This window comes from Cetorhinus maximus, chromosome 10 (assembly GCF_964194155.1).
Source record: "Cetorhinus maximus chromosome 10, sCetMax3.hap1.1, whole genome shotgun sequence".
NCBI classification, from domain to species: Eukaryota; Metazoa; Chordata; class Chondrichthyes; order Lamniformes; family Cetorhinidae; genus Cetorhinus; species Cetorhinus maximus.
Window position 1 is genome coordinate 112,726,382 of NC_135888.1, and position 19,275 is coordinate 112,745,656.

Here is a 19,275-nt window from a genome sequence, read left to right on the forward strand (position 1 = left end):
TAGAATTTTATGAAAGCAGAGAAGATTTACATTAAGCTTCCATCAAAAAAATAACTTACTCATTACTGTGAACAGCTTGTTTTAATGCCTACAAAATAAATTACAAAATTTAAGCTTCACACAAAAAACAGAACTTGATTCCCCGAGGATTTTATTTCTTCATTAACCAATATATCCATGATATCACTCAGCTGCACAGATTGGTAGTGATTTTTTATTTTTGAATTTGCCCCAAATTTGATTTGGAAACAATTTGATTTTCTGATTTTCCAGGTGTAATGTGCATGAATCTGATGCAAAATTATTCCTCCATTAGTCTACGTCTTCATCTTTTTAGGAAAGGTTAAATAAAGAGTGATAGTAAAATAAAAATACTTTGTGAAGGGTAGTAGCTCCAGAGCAGTTTTGATGCTGGGTCACTGCCAATATTGTATGATGCCAATAATGACCATGACCACCACAGCAATGTCACTGAACTTGGAAGGGACTCATAACGTTGACTAATAGAGCTGACAGCAGCTAGTCAATGCAAGGGGCAGTTGGAGAGGAAGAGAAGACAAGTACGCTTATGGAGAGGGAAATCTTAAATATCAAATCTTTTTCAGAGGGTTTAGTCATAAAGGTTTTGTGAACATTAAACTCTCAATAAACAAATGTATTATTTGCTGACTTGAAGATTCTGATTTATATAAGCAGCAAATGCAAAAGCTCTGGCAGCATCTGTGGAGAGAGAGAGAGAAACTGAGTTAATGGCCCAGATCTTCCAGTCTCTGGATTGTCAGAGGCCAGATGTACAACCCAAGATGTCCATTGGGACCCCGCAGAAGTCCCAAAGTACTGATTCCGTGGGAATTACCCGGAAGGTTTGAGTTTCCAATGGGCAATTGCCCTGCTCCCTGGGACCCTCCAGAAAGATCTCCAGCTCTGAGTTAGAGTCAGAGACTTTGGGTAGTTCTAATTTATTTACCTTGAATAGTCACCCAAGAAATGTTGGATTGAAAAATCCTAGTCTAACACCTGGGTAAATATACAACTAACCACCTCCCACTCCCCCACCTCACCCCCCACAAACAATCCCTCACGCTGACCACCCACACCAACTCCCCCCTCAACTACCTCCCTGACACCTTCACTATCCTCCGACCTGACTACCCCTCATGGCCAGACCTGACTAGCCCTCAACACCCGATTACCCCTCCGATCGGACCAGCCCTAACTCCTGACCCGACCTGAACAGCCCCCATCACCCGAGCTACCTGACACCTATTCACTCACTCAACTCCCCACCTCATCCATCTCCACCCTTCCCACCAGCTACCCTGCCCACCTCACTCACCTACTTCATCCAGCTACCCATTTATTCACTCACCCACTGAAAAGCTTTGGGGCCAGCAAACACTTGTCAGAATATGGCAGCTAATGCTGTAAAAAGGGAGTGTGGATTCTGCGTTGATTCTCTTCGCTACTGTCTGCGTGGATTCCTGTACTGAGGGAGTTTCTTCTGCATCGTGGATCGGAAGTCTGGCCAGGAAAATTGTATCCAGGTAAGTGGGTACTGTCTGATCAGTGTTGGACAAAGCAGTTACGACACTGATCGGAAGATATTGGCCAACGTTCATGTCTGTGATCTTTCATGAAAGCCAGAACCTGAAGCGTTAACTCTGTTTGTCACACCATAGATGCTGTCACACCTGCTGAGTATTTCCAGCATTTGCTGCTTTTATTTAAGATTTCCAGCATCCACAGTGTTTTACTTTTGAGTGATTCTGGTTATTGAGTTTTATTATAAACTTCATGCCCAAACTCTTGCTAAATCAATAAACACATACTTAATTATGTTATGCAGAGGGTTAAATAAAATATCTTTTGGAAAATCATGCAAATTTACATACTTAAGAACTAATGGACTGTCATGAAGACAAATAAATGTTAATGGCACAAAAATTGGTAGATTGGCAGTTAAGCTCATGTTGTCTTGGTTATGCGAGGAAAGAGAGAAAGCCTTAAGCTCTCAGGCTAGCTCATTCAAAATTTTGCACATGTACTGCAGTTTTTTTTGTTCAGTTGACACAAAAATCTGTTTCCCACAGTAGACTCAGTGCTAGTAAGGCCTTTTGGGAGAGCTGTTTTTTTTCAGTATTGACTGATAGGAAAGAGGCAGAGTTTCTGTCATTCCTGAAGCTGACTACGAATGGGCAGCTTCACTAGAATTCTCATTGGTCCCACTTTGCTTCATCTCTTCCTGTGAAAGTGACGCCTAATTTTCATGCAGTGTTGATGGAACTCTGTACTTTTGCCATTCCTACTCGATTAGAAGAAATAAATTGAGGATCATGATTACTAGCCATTGTACAAGGGTGGTTGACATTTTGAACTGGTGATTGATCTGCAGAATCTGTTACAGACGAAGTGTCATTTGCTGAGCTGTTAAGGCCTTTCCAATGTTTGGTCGTTTGAATGCGTTGCTCTCTGTCCAATTTGTCCAGCTGACGAGCTTTGAGAACACAAGATGCAAACAATGTGCCTTGAAGGCTACGAAATAAATACCTGAGAATGTAAACAAAGGCATGAGAACTGTTTCAGATGCTTGAAATGTGTTAAAACAAAAACTACCAAAACATGATTCAAGTTTAATCCAAATGCTGTAAATCCAAGAAGTTTATACCAGCAAAGTACCACAATTTTCCATTAACAATGGAAATTTTTCTTTCTAATATTAAACTGGAGAATTTCCTGGGATAGGGGGGGAAGGTCCAAGTAGGACTGGAGATACTTAAGGGGTAATATTACCTCACAAAACGGGTGGGTTTGGGTCAAGTGGGAGGTTAAAAACATTAAAACCCCAAAACAGAAATACAACCTGCCTCGAATCAACTGTGGTATTAATGGGTCGACCAATTCACCCGCTGGAGACTAGTCAGCCATTAACACCTTTTCAGGACGCTGTTTGCTCCTAGGTTTATAATGTTTCTATTTTAAACCAGTGTCAGCTGGGTTTCCCAGCACCAGAAAAGCCAACAGGTAGAATTCAAGAAAGGCTGGATCCATCAGGTAAGTGCCTTTACAGCACTGAGTGTGGGCCAGAAGAAACATCCAGGAGTTTTCCACAGGTCCAAAAAACTTGCCTGTAAACACTCCCCAGTTCCATGATCTCTCTGTAACAGCCCCCCATACCATTACCATGTCCCTGCGATCACCGACCCCTGCTGTGATCATTGATTCCCTTCATCTCCTCCAATCCCTGCAATCTTTGATTCTCCCTAAACCCTCTCCATCTCCTGTCCCACCATGAACACCACCTCCCGACCCTTCCCCACCCTATCTTTCCACCCAATCTCCAACTCCCCCATGATCTACACCTCCATCCTCCCCAGTCACCTCATGATTCATCCAACACCCACAAAGCCATCTTGCTCCTTGATTATAGTCTTTTCTGCAGAATTTCCTTGCCTGACAGGCAACCAAGCCTGTCAATCAGGTTGCCAGGTAGAGAATCTGTTTAAAAGAATCTCCATGGCATTCACTGTTACTCTTCCCTTTGCCCCAAACCCCATCCCCATTGAATATTGGGACCATAGAGCAACTAAAATAGTTTGCAATTTCTCATCAGATTATGGGCTTTTTATTCAATTATAAATAGCAATTTGCATGGGGTTGGCACTCCAATAGAAAAAAACAATATCAGATATAAATGGGTGACCAATTCTCTGCTGCTTGTTCTTCCCCTACCAAAGTCCCCATAAGTCATTGTAAAATTACAATGGATTGATTACCTTGGTAACAGGGCTAGAACTGGTGTGATGAGGCAGACGAGGTAGAAGAGTGGATCAGTCATCTGATGTTGCATTATCCAGTAGGGATTTGATGGATGGTTGCAGGTCACACAGTTGGCACTATAAACAAGTGTAATCAAAAAGTAGAGTGCTATGCTCCCAAACATTGAACCCCAATGTAACCAGGTCTGCCAGAAAAAAGATTAAAAACTGTAAGACACAAATTAGTTTAGAGGATTGAACATAGCCACTGACCTTTGTTTCTGAGGAATGTCCATATTTCCAGGCACCACGGTCAGAAAAATGAGGTAGAAGCCCACTTCACTGACTTATCTGCCCTGTTATGTTGTCCCAGAATTGGGAAGCTTTCCTAAGGAGGGCAGAAATAGAAATGTGCCCCAGCACTCAGTGAAACATGGTAAGATGTTGTGGGCCTGGACATGTGCCAATCAATGGGTCTGCAAGTGTCCCACAGGAAGCCAAAGTACCCTGGATAGTTCTTCTCTTTCAATTGTAAAATCCCCCCAAGGCATCTGGGTGCAATTGGTCCTTGGCTATTGATCACCAACAGCAGTTAGGAGGCCTTGGTTACATAGGCCTGACATGCTTCAACTTGCTGTTCAAAGTGTACAATTCCCAGCCATTGATTAACCTGTGTTATGATCCCAGCTGATGTTACTACAAGACAGGTCAGATCCCAGGGTGTAACCCGGCTTGATAGATCTTAACTTTTATTTTTTATTTAGGTCCATGGAGAGTGACTACTAAACAGAGTCGCAAGAGTCAGCTGATGAACTTTTGACAAAAGAATAAAACATTTATTAAACCAGAAAAGATGAACTATATTACAATACTCCTTCACCCACAACTACACCTTTACAGACACATACAGATTTGTAAGGATAACACAAGTTACAAAAGCTATCTTATACGCTAATGTTCATAGTAAATAGACAGTCCATGTAGACCAATAGACAACCTGTGGTCAGACACACCACACTGTGAAACCAAGTGGCAGATGCCACCCCAAACAGATGCTATGGATCTCTCCTCAACTCCCCCAGACACTTGTCACCCTGTGAGCCAACCAGTCTCACTGAACACCGTCTTTCACACGAGGTTTCCAATCTCCACTCTTGAACTCGCTCTGGAATCTTCTCCTAAACAAGGCTCTCTCTCAGACACCTTCCACAAGGGTCCAGCTCTAGGGTCTCGAACTCTCCCTCCGATGTTCCTCTCCCCTGGATCACCACATGTATTCAAGCTTTCTTCCATGCACTCTCCCTATTGACTCAGCTGTGCCAACAGAACACCACTGCTTCACAGTCCCACAGTAAAGAGTTACAGACCTTCAACAGTCCCCTTGGATCTTCTGGCTTCTCGCACACCTATATCACTTTAAATCTGCGGCCTGCAACTTTCTTCCTTAAGCTTGGAACCTTCCTCTCTACTCCTTACTTTCACTTCCACAGAACAGGGCCTTTTCCAGATTCCTGTCCTTGTCCTTTGACTAGACTGTCCCCTTGAGACCTTTCCTGTTCCACTCCCCTGGATCTGGGGAGTTCCTTCTTTAATTTCTCCTCCTTCGGCAGTTCCTTCTCCTGTTTCCAGCTTCTCCTGGCAGCTGGCTCCAACTTTAGTTTGGGACTTGCTATCTGTCCCTCTGCTGTCCAGCCTCTCTGCAACCCTAGCTTCAAATGAACTCTGTTTTGGGACTTGCTATCTGTCCCTCTTTGCTGCTTCTGCTGGCAATGGCTTACAACTGAACTTAAACTGCTTTCAACTCAATTGAAACTACTTTTCTGTCTCTGTGGGCACTCCTGTTGCTAGACAACAGCACAGTTTTTTCTACCTTGTTTGCCTTAACTGCCCTTCAAGAGTCATAAAATCTTCAATAAAATGCAGGCTTCTTTTAAAGTGAAACTAAAACTCAACTCCCCCTTTTCCCTAACACACAAATAAAGAAATAAAAATCAAACTTAAACATCGAAGCTAAAACTCATTGCTAACACCCACAAATATAGCTTACTTAAACTATCTCTATTTCCTAACACCTGTACCAGATGTGCCAGCTGGCCATATTATTGGAGCAGGAGGGGAAGCACTTTCACACCTGAGCCTAGACAGGAGCAATGCCCTTTTGGTGTTCTGTTTCTATCCATGCCAGACTGGGTGCAGCAGGAAAACAGTCGCTCCACTGGACTTATTTAATCTTGAACAAAGAGCAGTGATTCATGAATCCTACACCAAGTTAGCTTTGCCTTTGTAAAATTTCTCCAGAATTTTAACATGATTGTCACATTTGCAAAGTTCTTTGGCAGGACAACACAAACTGGACAAAGCTATTTAAATAAATATTTTAATCTTCACATGATTTATGCCTATATATAATACACACACACATTTTTAATTGTCATCTATCTATTTCTCCTCCCTTTGAAGTCTCTTTTTGGGGCAGAACTTTATGCCTCGCGGGTGGGCGTGTGCCCAACCTGATCGGGCATGAAATCGCACGAGATGACGTCAAACAAGCGTTCCAACATCATCGCTCACTCGCGCGATATTTCGTTAGGCAGGCATGCGTCAAAGTCGAAAGCATGCCCGCCCACAATTAAGAGGGCAATTAAGTCCATTAACGGCGCAATTGTCTGCGATCCTTTGTGGCCCATCCAATCTTATGGTTGGCGGACGGGCGAATTGGCCAGGCGGCCTTTGCATTTTTCATCAAACCTCATCCAAGGGCAGGATGAAATCTCCATTAGGAAGTAAAATAAAACGAAATATCTATGGACAGCATTTATATGAGGTATGCCTCCAGGTGCTTGATTGTGACGCATGGACATTGTTTTTGTTGCAGCTTTTCACACCTTTATTTTATTATTTGAAGGTCTGCAGCTCCCTGAGGCAGCTGCCTGCCTTCAGAGGGTGCTCTCACTGTGCTCACCCCTGCCTGCAGTGACATCATCTCCTGACCTCTTCCTGCCCTCACCCCAGCAGCGCTGAGCATGGTGGCTGGACGTTAATTTGCCAGCCAATGTGAAATCACGGTCGGGGGCCGATCACGGTGGGTAGTCCACCAAAGGTAAAATTCAGGCCTTGGGTTTGGAAGGCAGCATTCTTACATCAATAGGGGCGGACAGGATCCGATTGGGTGAAGTCAATAGAAGTTAATATCAGGCGGGTCGAAAACGGATGCTTGATCCAACCCTGATAACTTCCTACCAGCTTGGTTCAGGTTAGAATTGCTCACAATGACATCTGCATTGACTGGCCAAAAATTTCACCAGATCACAGTGAAAAATAGGGATCTTTTCTCTTTCTCCTACAATCTACAGTTTAAAATCTAAACTCAGAATTCCTTAATAATAATACGTTTTGATTTGCTGTCATTCACGCTTTTTGACCTGGATGCTGTTCTGCACGATGCATCTTCAGCTGAATTTTTCAGATAAAAATCTTCACACCAATCCCTCATTGGAAGGGACTGACTTCGCTCTTTACTTCACTCTTTTAGTCTCTCTCATCAATGATCTAGTATATCATCAGGTAGCCAACTCCCACAAAAAATCCCGAGGTTTAATAGCTTTTTAATGCAGCACACTTGGCATTCTAATTCTCACTCAAATTCTACTGCATTTAAAGAATTTAAAGAACTAATAGTGATCATCTTCATTCATTTTAATTATTTCTCAAAAATGTAGCCTAGAATTAAAATCTATTTAGGTATCATAATAGTAAAAGTAGCTGACTCATTTGATATCTATTCTATGCTAATATCACATGCAATATTGTTTTGCTGCTTTAAAGGCATCAATACCAACAAATGAGGGATCACATCTGTAAACCCAAATTCTACCATCACCAAGGCACAAGGGGTGTGGTCAGTATTCCAACTCCCTGCACTACCTCCATTCAGCTTTCCTACTCAAGCCCACACCTCGCCATATTACCACTGCTAACTACTATTCTTACATCATAAAATAGAGTTATGGACTTTATTGTATCTATTTCTAAGATCGGTACTTACCCACGTTTTGGTTTCAATTGCTAAATGTGCTAGGATTGTGAAGAGGGACAGAGTGTTCATGGGTGTTCCAAATGCAAATACATCAATACTTGAATCTTGATAAGTCTTAAAAAAAAATTAAAGTAAAATAAAATGGAGTAAAGGGAAAATATATACATCATCAAGGTTAGCATGGAGTAGGATGGCCACAATACTTACAAAGTACGGAATGAAGAAGCAGACAAGACTTTGATAAAAGGCATCCAGCATGGTGATCAAAAAAGTGCAGAGATTGTAGGCCTGAAGAGAAGTTACAAAAACAGAATTCTGATAGTTTGCCAGAAAGGTTTCTACATTTTTACAAGCATGTCATGCTGTTTGCTAATCATCAAGGACTCTCCCCCATATGTTTTGGCTGTCCTTTCAACACAACATCTTAGCCAAGATAATACATGATCACATGATTCACATGTCTCAAAGCACCTCAGAGAAGAACACTCTACTAAATGAAATATCCCTACTGCTGAAGCATGTACTGTCCATTTAAAAAAAAACTTGAAATATTTTGGAAATCAGGTCAAAAACAAAGTATGTATATACCTGCACATATTTTAGAAGAGAATGAAGCCAAGATTTTTCAAGCTGTTGAAATAATTACCAAAAGATTCTAATCCGATTTTATTTCGAAGCCTATCTTGGGTGGATGAGTTGTGGTGTGAATTAGAACCTCACCAACTGCTCCAAAAATTCGGCCCAGGGTATTTTAATTCTTAGCCTCATTTAAATCTTAACACTGACACTTTTAAAAATTCATTCATAAAAATTGCCCAAGGTAAATTTCCGTTCAATATATTCAGTCTATTTGAGAGGGGTCGGGTGTGCCATTCCATATCATAGCACATTGAGCATCCAAATTCTCCATCACCTAACTTCCCAATTCAGTATAAGTTTTTAATGAAAAACTGAGTGAAAATTCAGGGGAATAAATATTGGAAGTTCTGAGGAGAGAGCTAATAAACCCTTAATGTAAAGAAAATTAATTTCAAACATTCAAATGTTGAACTATGGGACGAAAGAATTTAACTACCTATCATTTCACAAACTAAATGTTCACAGGTGTCACTAGCCTGGATCAGTATTCTTAAAGCCTATTCCAGTTGTATCAGTTAGAAAAATCACTTGATAGTCAGATTACGAATAGAGAAAACCAGCAGAAACCAGGTGGGAAGTCCAAACCCACGACCTTTATCACCTAGAAGGACAAGGGCAGCAGGTGCATGGGAACACCACCACCTGCAAGTTCCCTTCCAAGTCACACATGAGAAAGAAAATATTACAGGATAGGAAAGAGAGAGGTAAGGGGAAGTAAGCTAAGAAAATAGCCAGTTGTCCCATTGCCTACCAGAACCCACAACAGACACAAAGGAGGAAGTCATGAAATGTTCTATGTTTAACTTGTACCTTATGTGCTTGCAGATAAATGTTAAAATGAAATTGTAAGCTTTGTGGGAAAACCAGGAAAGTATTCTTAGAGCGTAGCCAGAATAAAATGAACTTTGTGCATGATTAATTACGTAAGTATGGTGGCCAGCTTGTTTTTTTAGCTTCCCTGTTCTTTGTGAATTCTCTTTTCTAGGTCTTGTAGACTGTTGTTTGTGTTCTAACTTGATGCAACATGTCTTGTAAAACTGTCTGTCTTGCATCTGATGTAATTATCTAGTCAGCTTACTGATTACCTGAGATAAAAACAAAAAACTACTGCGGATGCTGGAAATCCAAAACAAAAACAGAATTACCTGGAAAAACTCAGCAGGTCTTGCAGCATCGGCGGAGAAGAAAAGAGTTGACGTTTCGAGTCCTCATGACCCTTCAGCAGAACTGAGTAAAGTTAGGAGAGGGGTGAAATATAAGCTGGTTTAAGGTGGGGGGGGGGGGGGGGGGGGCGGGGGGTGGGGGCGGGGGGGGAGGGGGGGAAGAGAGAAGTTGGGGGGGGAGTGGTTGAAGGGACAAGCAAGCAGTGATAGGAGCAGATAATCAAAAGATGTCACAGACAAAGGAACAAAGACAAAGTGTAAAAGGTGGTGATATTATCTAAGAGAATGTGCTAATTAAGAATAGATGGCAGGACACTAATTAGCACATTCTCTTAGATAATATAACCACCTTTTACACTTTGTCTTTGTTCCTTTGTCTGTGACATCTTTTGATTATCTGCTCCTATCACTGCTTGCTTGTCCCTACAACCACCCCCCCCCAACTTCTCTCCCCCCACCCTCCGCCACCACCCCCCCCCCCCCCCCACCACCTTAAACCAACTTATATTTCACCCCTCTCTCCTAACTTTACTCAGTTCTGCTGAAGGGTCATGAGGACTCAAAACATCAACTCTTCTCTTCTCCGCTGATGCTGCCAGACCTGCTGAGTTTTTCCAGGTAATTCTGTTTTTGTTACTGATTACCTGACCTATTGTGAGATATAATTGCAGGCACTGATAACGGTTGATGCATAACTATCCGATTGTTACAAGATTATAACTCAGATAAAAAGGATTAGATGTTATCTCACGGAATGAATAGTACATTGTTAGAAGAGGTAAGGGACAATCAAGAAACTGTATGGGTAAACAAAATCAATTAGCTAAAGTAATTATAAGAGAATAAAGAAGGGCAAGTTAATAGGATCACTGTGTGAATATGCAGGAGTCACGTAATTGTATTGTATAAATATTGCTTGTTGAACGCTGTATCATTGAGCAGATCCATTGTGATCTGCTCCCAATGGCCATTGTACTGTTCAGTGTTAAATAAATTGCACTTTTTCCTGAAGTAAACTGCAGTTGCTGATTTATTCTTTGACAGTAAACTTGGTGCCATGACTCGAATGACTATGCCACTCTGAAGGGAAGCCAGTTTGAAGGTGGGGCGTCAAAAGGAGACTGCCACAGCTGAAAGCCTTGAAGGGGACTCCCGGAGGAGGGGCAGTGTCATCCGATCTTGACGGTATTGCGGGTTGCTGCAGAAAAAGGATAAGGGCCCGAAGGGTAAAGTTAGGACAATATTGTCTAAAGGTAAAAGTCGACTTAGGTATATCGGTTTCTAGATTTAGGGAAAAAGGTTAAAGTGCACTATGGGCGGATCCAAAGGGGATGTTCCGGTCCCGCCAAAGGGAATGCCAGCTTATTATATGTATCAAAATTATTGTAAAAATACTTGCAAATTTTTGATAAAATGGAATTGGATAACTAGAGATGATCCCAAGAAGCAATTCCCAATGGAAGGCACTTGGGATATGGATAAATTAGTACCTTTAAGAAAAGCGCTGGAGGGTGGAGGTGGCAAAGTTAAACAAGACCAGTGGGACGCTTACTATGATTGGTACCAAGAAGCCAGTAAAAGACAGGCAGACTCCAGAGTTAGAGGACTTCAAGACTTGTATAATAAGCTCCTGAGAGAAGTAAAAACTCTAAAGGAAGCTAACAAGACTATTAGTGCCAGAGAGCCTTGTATCCTCTACTCCCATCAGGAACAACTGAGGAAGATAGTTCCTCTAATAAATCAGATCTGATAGATTGGTTGTCCTCAATTAAGAGGGGCCTACCAAACAAAAGCCTAAAAGACATATTTGAAAACCTCTCGTGGGCGATGAAAATTTTTCCCAGTAAAAACTAGAGGTCAATAAGCAAAGGCAGAACCAGTAATGCACATGCAAGCTCCTCTTAGAGAGCTGCCTGGTGCAAATGGGAAACTGGTAATGGTCCGTGCCCCATGAATCCCGGGGGATTTGAGAAATTTAGCTAAGGATTTTCCCCCTATTAGAGAACAGCCAGAGAAATTTACTGAAGAACTTCTAACAGTAATGCAATGTTATAATCCCAATTGGTCGGATATGCTGCAATTGTTGAGAGTGATTGTACCCAGCGAGGTACAGAAAAGGCCATTCAAAGCAGCTCAGTGGCCCAAAGATGATCCAGGTCGCACTGAAGCTCTGGACGACTTTAAGGGACGACTGATTGATGCAGTACGTGTAGTATGCCCCAAAAGGGCTGATTGGTCCAAAATCCAAAATTGTAAGCAGGAAAAGAATGAATCTCCTGCAGATATTTTAAAGCGAAGGATTAGAATCTTTGCATCTCACTCTGGGATCAGCAAGCCCAGAGATATGGCCCCAAAGGCAGTTGCAGCCGCCTTTGTTGGAGGGCTTTTGCCCAAAATCAGCTCAAGAGCATCTGTGTAAGGTGGCAAACCAAACCCCTCACTGAGCTGGTAGCTGTTGCCTCACACTGCCAAAGCTGCCTAGAATAAAGGAAAGAACAACTGGAGGAAAGATTGATTGCTCTGCAACTTGGCCAATTGCAGGAAAACAATTTTGGGGAAAGATGAAGGGGCAGAGGCAGAGGTAGAGGCAGAGGGAAAGGACAGGGTGGGGGGGCGCGGGGATGCAGGCAACCCCAGGATTGCTTTAACTGTGGAGAAATAGGACAGACTACAACATCCCTGATTTATTACCAGATCTAATTGCCTTGCAGGATTCTGCAACGGCTAAAGAACATCGGTCCTGCATCCATCAGGGCTGCAGTAAGGGCCCTGATGCCCTCTGGCGTTTTACAGATGGCAGGCCTGTAGCCCCCAGGCAAATGCTACCCTACTTAGCAAAAATTACTCATGGTATGACACATGTGAACAAAGGGGGGGGAATGATCGAGACCATCAGGAAAACCTGGTACGCCCCAGGATTTGCGTCAACAGCAACTGACTGTTGCAAAAGATGTGTCATTTGCCAACAATTTAACACTGGGAAAGGAGAGCCTACCCAACAAGCGGTTAAACAAAGTCCGGACGGACCTTTCAGAAATATACAAATTGATTTTATACAGTCACCTATGGCGTCAGGATATGAATATGTACTAGTCATAGTGGATACGTTTTCAAAATGGATTGAAGCTTTCCTTGTGCGAAAGGCAGACGCTATGACCGTAGTGAAAATACCGCTTAAGGAGATAATCTGCAGATTTGGCCTACCAGAAAGTATAGATAGTGACAGAGGAACACACTTTACAGGAAAAATTATGCAGGAGATATACAAGGCTTTGGGTATTAAGCAAAACTTGCATTACTCTTACCATCCGCAATCATCTGGAATAGCAGAAAGAAATAATGGTACTTTGAAAAACAAACTAGCCAAGCTTTGTAGAGAAACTGGTTTAAAATGGCCAGAAGTTTTGCCCATAGCTCTAATGAGTATGCGTTCTATACCACACTCAGAGGTGAAATTGGGTCCACATGAAATAATAATGGGCAGCCCTATGAGGGTAGGATTTAACCCCACCTGGCTAACCAAACCCTTTGATCTACATGAGGCAGATGATAAATGGACACGGTATTGTCAAGCATTAACCAAACAACTGAGATCTATTCATGCACAGGTGAAAGAATCACAAAAGAAACCAGGAGACTTCCAGTGCCATACGCTAAAACCAGGAGAGTGGGTCCTTGTGAAAGTACACAAAAGGAAAGATTCCCTTAAACCCAGATGGGAAGGACCCTCTCAAGTGCTACTGACAACCAGAACAGCAGTAAAGTGTGAAGGAAAAACTTCTTGGATACACGCCTCTCACTGCAAGCGAGTACCAGCTCCAGAGGAAAGCTAATTGAGTTTGAACACTGTTAAGTAAATCATAAGAAACTAAGTAATCATGCTACTCTTGCGTCTGTTTGTGGTGGGGTTAGTAAAGAATGGGCAGGGACAAGGGATCAACCTAGTCGAACAATGTGGGGGTGAGAAAAATGAGTGTAATTGTAAGAATCAACAGTGCGGAGTACCATCGAGTCATCACTCTTTTGGCAATCTTACATGCTCTAGCAACCACAATGGTAGTTGTTAGAATTGCACTCTCCAACCTGCAGTAGGGGGAAAGACTGATCTAACAAAGATTGAGTGCTGCCCAGATGGTAAAATCAAAATAATCAATGGAGAAAGTTGCCCTGACCCACCCTATGTGGCCCAGTCAACAACTTTGGCCCTGACTGCATCTTTAACTGCTTCACCTACACCAATAGAAACAACTACTATGGCAGCCCCAGAATGCCTCAAGAATGGGTCAGAAGTAATACCACTAAAGACAGGGTTACTAATAATCCCAGAAAAGGAAGGAGTGATTATTGTGCCAGGACACACCCATGTGAAAGTAACAGTAAATCTGGCGAGACTAAATATGCCAGAATGGTGCCCTAATGGGCTGAGAAACCTGCATACCAAACTGTTAAGAGAGGAAGTTAGCCAAACGGGGTTGAAACTAGAAGTTGAAAAGGAACAATTGGTGAGCACTACCACTGTAAACCCTACTCAGAATCAACGGAAAAGGAGGAAACGGGAAAAAAAGACAAGAAAGGAGAGGGATCTTGGAAGTTGCAGGAATAGGTTATGCAGCAGGAACTGCACAATAAATAGCTTAGATGTAGGAACTCTACAAATGGAAATTGACAAACTAAAGACCCACATGAAACAGGTAATTCAGGAGCAATATGATGACCAGGGAGAAGCAGCCCAGACGAGCAAACAACTAACAGTACTTATCCAGGAAGATTTGAAACGCCTGAAACCAGTAACTAACACGATAAATGCCCTGACAGAGAAGAGGGTGAAGAAAAGAATGAAACAAGGGATGCTGTATGCACGTTATATGGATCTTGGGTTCTGGCCCAAGTGGATAAAAACTTGTTGCAACTTAAAAATCACCAAGTGCCAGGTTGGATAGGAGAAGAGACTTGACGAAAATGGGTGCTAGGTTCACCTCTAGCAAATGTTGGTGTCCGAGATGTCTCCCTAGCCACCCCCATCTCCCACCTCAATAGTAGTGATAAAACGAAGGAAACAATAATCTTGGGAATGGTTCTACACATACCAAAAACTAAGGATGATACGTTGAAATCACGATTATATCAAGTTGAGAATATAGGCTGGGTAAAGAAGGTATGGCTGACAGTCCCAGAAGCCCCAAAATGGGCATTAGTAATGGAAAACATAGCAAAAGGAATGAAAAGGAATAGATGTCAGAAAATGGAAGGCATATAGCTGTGCCCAGACTATGCCCTCATGAATGAGAAAATGTGTGGTTTACACCACTGGAAAGACTATAAAATACATGTTAACCCCACTAAACATAATGGTTCATACTTTGTTAAAACACACAACGCAACTCACTATTATGTGGTGACCACGAATTTGACTTACCTTGTACAAAACAAGACTTGTGCCTTACCAGATTATAATATAATAATCAAGAACCTCAAAGAACAAATAACTTTTGGAAGCAATAGTATAGGCCCGTTAACAAAGGACACAGAGATAGAAGTAGAGGCAAACATCGTAAGAATGAATAATGATACTGAAATACGTAAGATCGTATCAGATCCGTTGCCAACTATCCCACCATTGAACGGGGATTGGGAACAATTGATAAAAGAAGCAAAAAATGTGAGCCACAAATGGAGTGAAATTGAACAAAAGATTAAAACAGATGGAGACAAAGCTGAAGAACTACTCAAGAAGGATTCTCTCTTCTCGGAGATTTGGAACAGGGGAATAAATGTAAATATACATCCTCGGTTAAGAATTCTCTCCCACGTCTTGGTCATCGTTCAGATTTTGATCATAATAATTTTAATAATCTTGGTGTGCATAAATAAAAGAAAGAACAAGATGTTAGAAAGACAAAGAGATAAAGATGGCCCTAATAAGGAGAGAGTAAGTGGATTGTGCTACAAGGCACAAAAGGGGGAACTGAGAAAGAAAATATTACAGGATAGGAAATAGAGAGGTAAGGAGAAGTAAGCTAAGAAAATAGCCAGTGGTCCTGTTGTCTACCAAAACCCACAACAGACACAAAGGAGGAAGTCATGAAATGTTCTGACTATGTTTAACTTGTACCTTATGAGCGTGCAGATAAATGTTAAAATGAAATTGTAAGCTTTGTGGGAAAACCAAAAAAGTATTCTTAGAGAATAGCCAGAATGAAATGAACTTTGTGCACGATTAATTACATAAGTATGCTGGCCAGCCTGTTTTTTTAACTTCCCTGTTCTTTGTGAATGCTCTCTTCTAGGTCTCGTAGACTGTTGTTTGTGGTCTAACTTGATGCAACATGTCTTGTAAAACTGTCTGTCTTGCATCTGATGTAATTATCTAGTTAACTTACTGATTACCTGACCTATTGTGAGATATAATTGCAGGCACTGATAACGGTTGATGCATAACTACCTGATTGTTACAAGATTATAACTCAGATATCTCATGGAATGAATAGTACATTGTTAGAAGAGATAAGGCACAATCAAGAAACTGTATGGGTAAACAAAATCAATTAGCTAACCTAATTATAAGAGAATAAAGAAGGACAAGTTAATAGGATCACTGCATGAATATGCGGGAGTCACGTAATAAATATTGCTTGTTGAACGCTGTATCATTGAGCAGATCCGTTGTGATCTGATCCCAATGGCCATTGTACTGTTCAGCGCTAAATAAATTGCACTTTTTCCTGAAGTAACCTGCAGTTGCTGATTTATTCTTTGACACACACCATCCTGACTTGGAACTATATCGCTGTTCCCTCACTGTCACTGGGTCAAAATCCTGGAACTCCCTTCCTAATAGCACTATGGACATTCCTACAAGACATGGACTGCAGTGATTCAAGAAGGGTGCACACTGCCACCTTCTCAAGGACAATTAGGGATGGGCAATAAATGCTGGCCTAACCAGTGACGCTCACATTCCATGAACGAATAAAAAAATGTTGGAGTTAGGATTTAAATGAGGCTAAGAGTTAAAGAGTTAAATATATCCCAGGCCTAATTTTTGGAGCAGTTGGTGAGTTTCTAATTCACACCACAACTCTCCCACTTAAAATAGGCTCGGGATTAAAATTGAGTCAGAATCTTTTGATAACTATTTTAACACCTTGCAAAATCTTGGCCTCCTTCTCTCCTAAAATACATGCAGGTATATGTATACTATGCTTTGCTTTTGACCTTGTTTCCAAAATATTTCTCGTTTAAAAAAAATGAACACTGCATGCTTCAGCAGTAGGGATATTTCATTTGTCAAAGTAATTCTGCTATAATTCTGTCAGTCTTTTGTTCTTTTACAATGGAAATTTACCAGGACTCAAACCCAATGAAATGGATCACAGCATGAGTCTCAAGAACAGATTGATCTGATGAATGTTTACTTATATATTAGGCAATAAAACTGCAAGTGTTAAATTTACCGCAGACTGTTGACTGCTTCTATACAGTTTGGGGAGCTCCAAAAGCATTTCCGCAGAAACATCTTTGTCCAATATTCCACAAATTAATGGAGGAATGGAGGTGAAGAAAAGGTTGAAGAAAATCATCAGCCAGTAGTCAATCATTGTTGACCCAGTAAATCCACAGAAAAATTGATACCAGAACAGTAGATTCACATAGGCCTATGGATGAAGAAAAGGAAAATAGTTCAGAATGCAAACATCCCTGAAAACTACTGGAGTTTCAAAGAATAATTTTATGGGAAATAGGGGAAGTAAAAAATGACAATGTTAATGCTCAGTGAGGGATAATAATGCTTGCAATAAAGTATTGCCTTGTTTTATTGCTTTAAATCTCAGTATCAAGGGCTCCATCAAGGTATGCTGTGAGATAGATGCAAAGTGAGCTCCTCGTTATTCTGTCCCAACAATCCAAGATCAACACACTGTGTATCACTCTACCATTTCTATTGCTAATATCATCACCATTTTTCTAAAATTGTTCCAGCAATTCCCAAACTGTGCCTCATTCGAAATTGATTCAGAGTGGTCTTAGATTGTAGCTCGTATTACAAATACCAATTTAATGTTTATCAGACAAGGGAGGCTGTCATGGAAAAATATTTTAGGCAGCCACAGAGTATGCACTCACTTGATTTATTTTTTGGATAATGTTGGGGTATGGAATGATGACATGGAAAAGTTCTGGAAGTTGTCTTATCTGTTATAAAACTGGTTGAGGCCACAATTTTATGAAGGTGGGAGTTTAAATATACTTAAACCATGATGCAACCAACTTTTATTTAAAACTGATAATATAAAGTTTGATTCTCAGATGCATTTATACATTTTAGAGTCTGAGGTTGAGCTGACTAGAACAGTCATGATAGGAACTGAAGATGAAAATGTGGAAGCTCAGCTTAATGATATCGACAGCCTAATGATAAGTGTTAGTACAGAATGCAAAAAGCTCCGGAATGGACCCCAGCCGGATAAGTCTGGCACCTATATGGCAAAATGTTAATTTTATCCACTTACCACATTCTTATAGAAGAAGTAAATTATCATGTTGGCCAGTCGAGTGTAGCACCAGTGACCATGTACTAGTAGCAGCTTTTTTAGGTGTTTAAAGTGAGAGATTGCAAAATCACTGGCCATCACAGCCTACCAAGACAGAATACAAGTGGAAACTTCAGAATTTGTTAGATACCATACAGTATTACACAGCACATACAGCGGAGACAGGCCATTTAACACAACCAGTCCTTGCCAGCATATGCACTCCACTGGAGCCTCCTCCCATCTTTCTTCATCAAAATCTGTCAACAGAGCCCTCTATTCACTTCTCCCTCATATACCTATCTAACTGCCCACTAAATGCATTATATGTGCACCTCAGCCACTCCATGTGGTAGCGAATTTCATATCCTCACCATTCTCCCAGTGAAGAAATTTCTTCTTAATTTCCTATTTGATTTCTTGGTGACCTCTCTTATATTGCTTGTCTCTAGTATTGCTCTTCACCACAAGTGGAAACCTCCCAGCTGTGTCTACTCTATCAAAACTTTTCTTAATTTGAAAGGTCTCCATCAGGGCCCCTCTCAGCCTTCACAATTCAAGATAAAAGAGAGACAGCCTGTTCATCCTTTCCTCATTAGCTATAACTTCACATTTCTGGTATTATCCTGGAAAATCTTTTTTTTTAAACCTTCTCCAGTGCCTTTATATCCTTTTTATAATATGACAAACAGATCTGTACACAGTACTCCAAAGTGTTATTAAAGCAGGGCAACTCAGCATGAATGTGTATATTGGTTTTGGTAGGATTTCATACAATGTTATGGAGTTGGAAGGACAGTATGCTGATCCACTTTATGGAGCAGTCTTTCAGCAGTATCCATTCTTTACCTGATTAGCACAGGAAGTTAGGTTTCAGGAAGCACTGTACCTGCATTCCTTCTTGACCAAAGATTCCAATGCCCACATCAGCAGCCTGGATCATGCTGACATCATTGGCCCCATCACCTGGTAGATGAAGCACATTGTTACACTTTTTAATCCACCCTTCATCAGTTAGACACAGATTGATCACAAACAAGGTTTTGCTGTTGCCCGGTGTCTCAAGAGGGCCAAATACTGATGATAACCCTGCACTTGCAGTGCTTCCACTCACAGTAAAGAACTACAGGCCTACCATTTGGCAAAGCTCC

General features: G+C 41.3%; 1 protein-coding gene across 3 annotated transcripts in view; it reads right to left on the minus strand.

Annotated features, from left to right (window-relative positions):
* Positions 1–1,349: 1,349 nt before the first annotated feature.
* The window catches only part of atp10b (ATPase phospholipid transporting 10B), a 368,600-nt gene continuing 350,674 nt past the window's right edge, over positions 1,350–19,275 (minus strand). For 2 of the 3 annotated variants that reach the window (XM_078551015.1, XM_078551014.1), the window contains 7 exons: positions 19,014–19,090; positions 18,104–18,229; positions 17,048–17,248; positions 7,999–8,079; positions 7,801–7,905; positions 3,774–3,961; positions 1,350–2,547 (listed from right to left, as the gene is read on the minus strand). In XM_078551015.1, coding sequence (XP_078407141.1) covers positions 2,265–2,547; positions 3,774–3,961; positions 7,801–7,905; positions 7,999–8,079; positions 17,048–17,248; positions 18,104–18,229; positions 19,014–19,090 — 1,061 coding nt within the window. In that variant the 3' untranslated portion in view covers positions 1,350–2,264. The remainder of the gene's footprint in view (positions 2,548–3,773; positions 3,962–7,800; positions 7,906–7,998; positions 8,080–17,047; positions 17,249–18,103; positions 18,230–19,013; positions 19,091–19,275) is intronic. The other variant, XR_013577824.1, reaches the window with a different exon arrangement.